Source organism: Orycteropus afer, unplaced genomic scaffold, assembly GCF_000298275.1.
Source record: "Orycteropus afer afer isolate SDZICR_OR568_19922 unplaced genomic scaffold, OryAfe1.0 scaffold00058, whole genome shotgun sequence".
Classification (NCBI taxonomy): domain Eukaryota; kingdom Metazoa; phylum Chordata; class Mammalia; order Tubulidentata; family Orycteropodidae; genus Orycteropus; species Orycteropus afer.
The window spans coordinates 13307158-13318341 of record NW_006921645.1 but is presented as its reverse complement, the minus strand read 5'-3'; the positions used below and the strand labels follow the sequence as shown (position 1 = coordinate 13318341).

At 41.4% G+C, this 11184-nt stretch overlaps 1 protein-coding gene across 1 annotated transcript in view; it reads left to right on the top strand.

The window, feature by feature from the left end:
* Positions 1–11184, top strand: part of DTNB (dystrobrevin beta) — a 511730-nt gene that overhangs the window by 103857 nt on the left and 396689 nt on the right. Inside the window, exon 4 of the mRNA XM_042780738.1 lies at positions 1018–1103. Coding sequence (XP_042636672.1) covers positions 1018–1103 — 86 coding nt within the window. The remainder of the gene's footprint in view (positions 1–1017; positions 1104–11184) is intronic.

Genomic DNA, 11184 nt, shown 5'->3' with positions numbered 1-11184 from the left:
TTGAACCACCAGCCTTCTGGTTATCAGTCAAGTGCCTTAGGCACTATGCTACCAGAGCTCCCTGTTGGGACCATTAGTGAATATAAATAGGATGATACTTGCTTTTCAAAACCAGTGTAATACAGTCTCATGATTGCAAATGTATTTTACCCTAAGTTACCATGATAGTTTGTGAGTGAGTACAGGTGTATAGAATTAATATAAAAGCCTCTTGTGCATTTAACGATGATAAAAACCTGTCAGTGAAGTTTGTTTTTGTTTTTGTTTTTATCTATGAAATCAGGGCATGGTTGAATGGATGGAGTAGGACATGTTGGGTCAAGGGGCCTTGGTGATATTTTCTTGATTCTACTGGTGGTGTGTGGTCTGTCTTTGGGAATTCGTTTATGTTTTTCTGCCTTTCATCTTTCTACTTCCTAAAAAATAATTAATATTACCATCCTTTTCCCTTCGCTTTCTTACAATGATGGTGTGAGAAGATCTAAGACAGATGTGTTTGAGCTGTTTAGAATAGACACTTGGGTGGTAACATGAAGTTTATTAGAGTAAAAACAACCATGAATGTACTATAAAATCTTTATAACAATGTGTACCTGTTACATAATGGTAAGGTGTTGTTATAATATTCTGATAGGAGGCCATGTTATTGAATTATTGCTCAGATCAGTTGGCACCTCAGTTTTGTGTACTAAAAAACACCTCAGCAGTGGATTGAATAAATTCAGTTGATTGGAGATTTACTTAAGGTAAATTTGGCTTCAGCCTACATAGCTAATAAAAAGGACTTCACAAGATGTTTCTAAAACTCATTTCCAAGTACTTAGGCTTAGCTTTATAGCATTTTTACCTAACATTAAATGAAGCCTTAACTCTACAAAGGAAAAAAATCCAGGGTTTCTAAATGTGGTAAAATTCTAACATGTAAGGATAGGAATCAATTTACTGACAATTAGTGATACATTTGATTATTTTTGTGGTTCCAGATAGCAATTATTTCTAATGTAATTTATTTTGCAGTGAGGGCCGAGGCAAGTTGACGGTATTTTCAGTTAAAGCTATGTTAGCAACCATGTGTGGTGGAAAAATGCTGGACAAACTAAGATGTAAGTATCTTCATATTATTTGAAAGATTTTATTTTCAAATTCAGACTTTTAAACAGTTTTAAAAGGATGATAATATGTTGAGTCTGTGTTTTCACTGCTACATCATCTTGCAGCAGCTAGCCCAGAGTTTGTAAGTTATGCCACCTAGTGTTCAGATGTAAAATTGGTTAATTTGTTAATGTTTCTTTAAAGCAAGAAAACGGAAAAGATTCAGAAAAGAAAGGTTGACATGATGAAGTTTTATTTAAAAAAATATTTTTCATATTATTAAAAATGAATGCTTAAAGGTGATCATGAAGATTGCTTTTAGGTAGAAAATAATTTGATTACTTTTACAACATTGATAAGTTTAGCCCTTTCCTTAATAACTCCATTCTTTATCAGGTGGTATTTACTGTGATTAAACTGTTGCTTAGTACCTTAGGGAGGAGCTCTGGTGGTGTAGTGGATAGGCATTTGGCTGTTAACCAGGGGGTCAGCAGTTCATAATCTGCCAGCCGCTCTGCGAAAGGATGATGGGGTGATCTACTTGTGTAGAGATTTACAGCCTCAGAAACCCAGTGGAAATTGCTATGAGTCAGAATCGACTCGATGGCAGTGAGTTTGGTATTTTTGATTTTTTAGTACCTTACAGCCAAATTCAACTATTTAAAAATTGATAACTTGATTTTTTTTTTTTTTTTCAGTTATCTTTGCTTATTTTTTTTCCTTCTCCATTTTCTGGTCAACATGAGCCAGAACAATTTGTCATTTGGGCATTTTAATATTCATTAGATACTACAAGAAGGTGATAAAATGAAGAAACCAAGTTGATTCTGACTCATAGTGACCCTATAGGACATAGTCGAACTGCCTCAAAGGGTTTCCTATGCTCTAATCTTTATGGAAACAGACTGCCATATCTTTCTTCCGTGGAGAAGTTGCTGGGTTCGAACTGGCAACCTTGTGATTAGCAGCCAAGCACTTAACCACTCCCATGAGGGCTCCTTAGATGAAGTAAAAGAAAGTGAAATTCACAACTGTTTAACTTTGCTGCTATGGTTTACATTTATTCATTCATTAGATAATTACTAAATGCCTAAGATTTGCCAGGTATTGTGCTAGGTGCTTTATATATATATTTTCTTACCAAGTTCTTTAAATTTTTTGTATGTTGTTGTTATGTGCCGTCGAGTCGGACTCGACTCATAGTGACCCCTCCTTGGGTTTCCGAGGCAGTATCACTACGGAAGTAGATTGCCCCATCTTCCTTCCGAGGAGTTGCTGGTGGATAGCACATGATATTTTCTCCATTTGATACATAATTTAACTGAGGGGGCAAAGCTGGATTCAGGGAGTTGAGTTTGAAACTGTAGGTTTGAATGAAGGCTTGAGAGAGTCTGCAAACTTATTTGTTGAAAAAAAAAAAACTGGGTTTGTCTTACAGCATTTCTCATAGGCTGCATTTTTGATGATGCATCACTGTGATTGCATCCTCTTTTCCCTACATTTTCTGTAAATTGAAAGCCAGATCTAGAGACTTGATCAGATTCAAGTACAGTATAAAATTTTGGACAAGATTACTTTGTAGGTACATTTGTTTTTTGTGCTTTTTCTTACATGTTATGAAATTGAGAGTTGGAAAGCTAAATGGCTAACTACAAAAACAGCCAAACCAAACCTACTGCTGTTGAGTGGATTCCAATTCATAGTGACCCCCACTGGGTTTCCAAGGCTTTAGATCTTTACCGAATCAGAATGCCTGGTGTTTCTTTCATGCAGTAGCTGGTGGGTTTGAATCCCTGATCTTTTGATTACAGCCAAATGCCTTAACCACTACACTACCAGAGCTCCTCAAATGGCTAGCTACATATAGAAAATCTAAAGAAGGATAGCATGCTTGGTAAAGTAGAGGGTCAGTGAAAAAGAGGAAGATGCTTAATGAGATGGATTGACACAGTGGCAGCAACCATGGGCTCACGCATAGCAAGGATTGTGAGGATGGCACAGGACTGGTCATTGTTTTGTTCTGTTGGACATAGGCTCACTGTGAATTGAAACCACCTTGATAGCACTTGGCAACAACAAAGAAAGAACTTTGTTAGTGTAGCTCTCCTCTTATCTGGTTTGTTTTCATATCAAAATTAGCTACAACACATTTATGATAGTAAAATCTTCCCCCACCCCCCAAAAAATTCTTCTGAAATGTTCCCCTTTTGGGTTGAAATTTCTTACATATTTTTAAATTCTACTTTGGCATTTGTGGTGTAGTAAATTACATGGTATGGCTTTTGTAGCCATAGTGTTTGTAACTCCTACTTTGCTGTGAGCAGCTGAATAAGTGATTGTTAAAGTAATCCATCTGGGGCAGCACAAAGTAATCTTCTGGGAAGTTCACTCCCTCTCAGGTATATAGAATTCTGATGTTGGGATCGGTTGATTTTGGCTACTCTGCCAGGCTCAAAAAGTAGCCGAGCCCTCCTAGAGCAGAAGGGGAGTTTCTTTGCTGGCTGAGAGAGACATGCTGCTGAGAGACATGAGAGATGTGTGCCGCTGAGAGAGACGCATGCCGCTGAGAGAGACACACAATGCTGAGAGACTAAGAGAGACACTCACTGCTGAGACATGCTACTGAGAGAGACTGAGCATATTCCTGAACTTGGATTGTAGCCTATTGTTTCCCTAATAAACCCCATAATCTGTGAGTTCTGTGTGGCCACTGCCACGAATTATTGAACCCAGCAGAGTGGTGAGGGGTGTTATGGGTGGAGTAGTTGGTGAAAAGGTTAGTAAGAGGATTGGAGGGTGGTGGCATGTCTTGGCTCATAAGAACAGGTCTTAGGCTCCTGCTGATTCTATCTTCCTCTTGTGTAGTTAGAAGAGGTCAGAAGATGGCATCTCCTTGCCCCTTTAGCAGTTGGTATCAGAAGTGGTGGGATTCATCACAGTGGCTCCAGACTCATAGAAATGTGACTCAAAAACCAAATTGACTGCCATCTAGTTGATTCGATTAGACTCATAGTGAGCCTCTCCTTGGGTTTCCAAGGTGGTATCTCTACAGAAGTAGATTGCCCAGTCAGCCTTCCGAGGAGTGGCTGATGGGTTTGAACCACAGATGCCTTAGGCACTGTGCCACCAGAGCTCTCATAGAAGCATGAGATTTTGTAAAAGAAGGAAGGAAGGGGCTTGGAAAGTGAAACTTTGGGTTCTTAGATGGTTACTTTGTTTAGTGTTACCTATTAAAGGAGATAGGAGCTCTGGTAGCATAGTGCCTAAGGCACTTGACTGCTAACCAGAAGGCTGGTGGTTCAAACCCACCAGCCACTCCTCAGAAGGAAGGTTGGGCAATCTACTTCCGTAGTGATACTGCTTCGGCAACCCAAGGAGGGGTCGCTATGAGTCCGGTCAGACTGGATGGCACATAACAACAACAACAACATTAAAGGAGAGAATTGATCCAGAGGCTAGGGCTTTTGGTTACACCCAGCTAAAGGCCCAAGGCCGTATACATAGAATGGGAAGATAATCAAGGTGAAGAGATGAAACTGGAATGTCTTCAAAAGGATTATGTTTTAGATCATGTGTTTATCTGAATGTACTGTGGATACTGAATGTTCTCTTACCTACTTGTGCATTAGAAATGATTATGGGGTATGGATAACAGCCTGTAAGTCCACCTTAAGCTGATACTTGATTGACTATGTTTAAAGGGGAAATAGAATTTGCCCAGAAGAAGCACAAGCTTTTTTTTCAGACCCTGTGTGTAGAGTTTTGGGGGTTTAGGTAGAAAACTTGAGCCCCACCCAGAACAGGCTGAGTGAGGAAATTTGCATTTGAAATGACCCACCTAGAATTCTGAGCAGTGTGACTGCTAATATGAAAGCAGAGGGTTTAGGGACAACTAAGGGAGACAAGCTTGTCTGTCAGTTTGTCATCCTGTGGTGGCTTACTGGTTGCTGTGAGGCTGGAGGCTATGCCACTGTGTTGCAAAATGCCAGCAGGGTTACCCATGGTGGAGAGGTGTCAGTGGAGCTTCCGGGCTTAGACAGGCTCGGAAGAAGGAAGAGGCCATCCACTTCTCAAACAATTGGCCAGTAAAAACCCTTATGAGTAGCAATGAAACACTGTCTGATATATTACTGGAAAACTTTATGAACAGCCCAGAAACATTGTCCGACATAGTGCCAGAAGATGAGCCCATTGGGTTGGAAGGCACTGAAAGTTTGACGGGGGGGAGCTGACTCTTCAGAGTAGAGACGACCTTAATGATATGGATAGTATAAAGCTCTCAGGACCTCCATTGGCTGATGTGGCACAACTCAAAATAGGCAGAAACAGATGGAAACATCTATTAATAATTGGAACATGCAACGTACAAAGTATGAATCTAAGAAAACTGGAGATTGTCAAAAATGAAATGGAATGCATAAAGATTGATATCCTAGGCATTAGTGAGCTGAAATGGACTGGTTTTGGCTATTTTGAATCAGACAACCATATGATCTACTATGCCGGGAATGACAAATTGAGAAGGAATGGTGTGGCATGCATCATCACAAAGAATGTTTCAAGATCTGTCCTGAAGTACAACACTGTTAGTGATAGGATGATATCCATATGCCTATAAGGAAGACCAGATAATACTACTATTATTCAAATTTACACACCAGCCACCAAAGCCAAAAGAAAAAAACAAAAACAAAAAAAAAACAAACCAAACTCACAGCTGTCAAGTTGGATCCGACTCATAGTGACCTCTCCTGGGGTTTCCAAGGTGGTATCACTGTGGAAGTAGATTGCCCAACCTTCCTTCCAAGGAGTTGCTGGTGGGTTTGAACCACCAGCATTCTAGTTTGCAGTCAAATGCCTTAGGGACTACACCACTAGAGCTCCCTACCAAAGCCAAAGATGAAAATATTGAAGATTTCTACCAACTTCTGCAGCATAGTGGCTAAGGCACTTGACTGCTAACCAGAAGGCTGGCGGTTCAAACCCACCAGCCACTCCTCGGAAGGAAGGTTGGGCATTCCTACTTCCGTAGTGGTACTGCCTCGGAAACCCAAGGAGGGGTCGCTATGAGTCGGGGCCGACTCGATGGCAAACAACAACAACACAACAACCAACTTCTGCTGTCTAAAATGAATCAAACATGCAATCAAGATGTGTTGATTATCATTGGTGACTAGAATGCAAAAGTTAGAAACAAAGAAGAGTTATTGGTAGTTGGAAAATATGTCCTTGGTGATAGAAATAACATTGGAGATCACATGATAGACTTTTACAAGACTAACGATTTACGCATTGCAAATACCTTTTTTCAGCAATGTAAGTGATGACTATACACATGGACTTCACCAGATGGAGTACACAGGAATCAGATTGACTACATCTGTGGCAAGAGGTGATGGAGAAGTTTATTATCTTCGGCTAAAAGAAGGCCAGGAGCTGATTGTGGAACAGACCATCAACTGCTCATATTCACCTTCAAGTTGAAGTTGAAGACAATTAAAACAAATCCATGAGAGCTAAAACATGACCTTGATTATATCTCTCCTGAATTTAGAGACCATTTAAAGAGTAGACATGATGCATTGAACACCAGTGACCGAAAAGCAGAGGAATTGTGGAATGACCATGAAGAAAGCAAGAGGTCATGAAAAAGACAAGGAAGGAAGAAAAGACCAAAATGGATGTCAGCAGAGACTCTGAAGCTTGCCTTTAAGCAGAGAGTAGCTAAAGCAAGTGGAAGAAATGACAAGATAGAAGAGCTGAACAGAAGATTTCAAAGAGCAGCTCTAGCAGACAAAGCCAGGTATTATAATGCTGGAGTTAGAAAACCAAAAGGGAAAAACATGCTCGGCATTTCTCGAGATGAAAGAACTGAGGAAATAATTTAAACATCAAGTTGCAATATTAAAAGAGTCTGTGGACAAAATATTGAATGATGCAGGAAACATCAAAAGAAGATTGAAGGAATACACAGAGTCACTGTACCAAAAATAATTGGTCAGTGTTCATCCATTTCAGGAGGTGGCATATGATCAGGAACCAATGATATTGAAGGAAGAAGTCGAAGGTGCACTGTAGGAATTGGCAAAAAACAAGGCTCCAGGAATTGAAGGAATACCCAATGAGATGTTTCAATAAACAGATGCTCTACTGGAGTTACCTACTCAGTTATGTCCAGAGATTTGGAAGACAGCTACCTGGCCAACTGACTGGAAGAGATCCGTATTTGTACCCATTCCAAAGAAAGGTGATCCCACAGAATGTGGAAATTATAGAACAGTATCATTAATATCACATGCAAGTAAAATCTTACTGAAGATAATTCAAAAACGGTTGCAGCAGTATATTGACAGAGAACTTCCAGAAATGCAAGCTGGATTCAGAAGAGGACGTGGAACAAGGGATATCATTGCTGATGTCAGATGGATCTTAGCTGAAAGCAAAGAATACCAGAAAGATGTTTACTTATGTTTTAGTGACTATGCAAAAGCATTTGATTGTGTGGATCATAACAAATTGTGAATAACATTGAGAAGAATGGGAATTCCAGAACACTTGATTGTACTCATGAGGAACCTGTACATAGATCAGGAGGCTGTCATTTGAACAGAACAAGGGGATACTTCATGGTTCAAAATCAAGAAGGGAGTGTGTCAGGCTTGTATCCTTTTACCATAATTATTCAACTTGTATGCTGAGCAAATAATCTGAGAAGCTGGATTATATGAAGAAGAACGTGGCATCAGGATTGGAGGAAGACTCATTAACAACCTGTGATATGCAGATGACACGACTTTGCTTGCTGAAAGTGAGGATGACTTGAAGCACTTACTGATGAGGGTTAAAGACCACAGTATGCAGTATGGATTACACCTGAATATAAAGAAAACAAAAATCCTCACAACTGATCCAATAACAGCTTCATGGTGGCTGGAGACAAGGTTGAAGTTGTCAAGGATTTCATATTACTTGGCGTACAATCAACACCAATGGAAGCAGCAGTCGAGACATCAGAAGATGTATTACATTGGGTAAATCTGCTACAAAGGAGCTCTTTCAAGTGCTGAAGAACAATGATGTATCCTTGAAGACTAAGGTGTGCCTAACCTAAGCCATGGTATTTTCATTTACCTCTTATGCATGTGAGATCTGGGCAGTGAATAAGGAAGACCAGAGAAGAGTTGATGCTTTTGAATTATGCTGTTGGAGAAGAATGCTAAGAGTACCATAGTCTGCTAAAAGGACTAACAAATAAGTCCTGGAGGAAGTGCAGCCAGAATGCTCCTTGGAACCGAGAATGGCCAGATTTCGTCTCACATACTTTATCATGTTGTCAGAAGGAACCATTCCTTGGAGAAGGAAAACCCTCACAAAGAGTTGGGTAGACACAGTGGCTGCAGCAATGGGCTCAGAAATAGAAAGGATCATGACATTGGCACAAGACCAGAGAGTGTTCTGTTCTGGTATGCATAGGGTCGCTGTGAGTCAGAGATTACTCGATGGCACCTAACAACAGTGCAACCTAGAACTACTGAGAGAACAGAACATTTGCATTTGAAGAAAGGATCTGAAGAAAAAAAAATGACTGCTTGGGTTTTTTGAATTTCTAGCAAGCACCTAGGCTTTGGGTGTATTGAGGCAGGAAAATCATGGCCCATGAGAGAAACCCCGTCCAGGACTGGAAGTTAAAGGAAGCTGGTGAGTAAATGGCCTTGCATGCTGCTCGCTTGTGACCACCTGGTGCCACTTGAAGAGTGGAATTGGGGAAAGTTCAGTAATGAAGAAACAGGCTGAGTTTGGTACTGTTTGACTTAGGACACACAGGCTAGGGATGAGAGGAAGGGCTGGCTGGTCTGAAGTACAATGAGTTGTGAGCCTACAAGCATTGAAATAGTCCCTGAGGACAGAGGATGACAGAGAGAAGGTGCTGGCTGATCTCAGGTGAAAGGAAGAGTGTGACTCCCAAACTTGGCAGCTGGAACCCATGACCTAGCTGGGATGAGTAGGGCTGAGCTGACCAGAACCCGACCAAAGAAAGAGGAAGATGTTTGACACTGAGCTGGTGTTAAGTTGCTGCAATTTGATGGCTTGTGCTGGGCTGGACTTTGCTTGTTTATGGATGCAGATACCCAAAGTTTTCAAGTAGAATAGAAGCTTTGCCAGGGAGAAAGGAGCATGATTGTCTCCTCAGAGTACTGATTTGATAGGGATGGAGAACTTAGAAATTGACGGTCTAAAATGGGGGAGATAAAGGCATGAAGTGGCTGACTTACACACTTTGATTAGTGTGGTTATTCTTAAACTGATGTTGAAGGAGATGTTAATTTTTTATGTGTAAAAGGGATAATGCAGGGGATGGCCTGCATGTAGTAAATTACATGGTAGGCTTTTCTAGCCATAGTCTTTGTAACTCCCACTTTGCCATGAGCAACTGAGTAGCTGATTGTTAGTTATCCACCTGGGACAGCACAAAGTAATCTTCTGGGAAGTTTGCTCTGTCTTAGGTGTATAGAATTCTGATGTTGGGATTGGTTGATTTGGACCAGTCAGCCAGGCTCAAAAAGGAGCCCTCCTAGAGGCAGAAGGAGAGTCTCTCTGACTGCTGGCTGAGAGAGAGACACTGCTGAGAGACACATGCTGCTGAGAGAGATGTGCTGCTGAGAGAGATGTGGGAGACACACACTGCTGAGAGAGATGACTGGCTGAGAGAGATGGCCGGCTGAGAGAGACTGAGTGTATTCCTGAACTTGAATTGTAGCCTGTTGCTTCCCTAATAAACCCCATAATCTTTGGGCTCTGTGTGGCCACTGCAGCAAATTATCAAACCCAGCAAAGAGGTGGTGGGTGGCGTGGGAAGAACTGTTGGTGATGAGGTTAGTAAGAGGATTGGAGGGTGGCAGGATGTCTGGCCTGAAAGGAACAGACCTGGGGCTGCTGCTGCTGATTCTGCCTTACTCTTAGGTAGTGAGAGAAGGTCAGAAAAAGCCTCCTCCTTGCCCTGTTAGCAGCATTTTACTGAGGAAAATTAAATGTATGTATATAACATATGTTGTTGTTGTTGTTGTTATGTGCAGTCGAGTCAGCCCTGACTCATAGCGACCCCTCCTTGGGTTTCCGAGGCAGTATCACTACGGAAGTAGGATTGCCCAACCCAAAACTCCAAAACCAAACTCAGTGCTGTAGAGTTGATCCAACTCATAGTGACCCCTCCTTGGGTTTCTGAGGTGGTATTTCTACAGAAGTGGATTGCCCAATCTTCCTTCTGAGGAGAGGCTGGTGGGTTTTTTGAGTATTCTTTGCCAACACCAGAATTCAAAGATATTAGCGCTTCTTTAGTCTCCCTTATTCATTGTCCAGCTTTCACATGCATATGAGGCGATTGAAAATATCATGGCTTGTGTTAGGTGTACCTTTGTCTTCAGAGTGACGTTTTTCTCAACACTGTAAAGAATTCTTTTGCAGCAGATTTGCTCACTGCAGCACATCTGATTCCTTGACTGCTGCTTCCATGGTGTTGATTGGGGATCCAAGTAATAAGAAATATCTGACAACTTCAATGTTTTCTCCATTAATTGTGATGCTACTTATTGGTCCAGTTGTGAGAAGTTTTGTTTTATGTTAAGGTGTAATCCATACTGCAGAAGGTAGTCTTTAAATTTCCTCAGTAAGTGCTTCAAGTTATTCTCACTTTTAACAGGCACTTGCTTCCAAATGCCTTAGGCACTATGTCACCAGAGCTCTGAACACACACACACACACACACACACACACCCTATATGTTGTTGTTGTTGTTAAGTGCCGCCGAGTCATTTCCGACTCATAGCGACCCCACGCACAGCAGAACGAAACACTGCCCGATCCCGTGCCAGCCCCACAATCCCTGCTATACTTGATCCCATCATTGCAGCCCGTATCGATCCATCTCGTTGAAGGCCTCCCCCTCTTTCGTCGACCCTCCACCCTACCAAGCATGACATCCTTCTCCAGGGAATGGTCCCGTCTTACAACATGACCAAAATAGGTGAGACGAAGTCTGGCCATTCTTGCTTCCAAGGAGCATTCTGGCTGCACTTCCTCCAGGACAGATCTGTT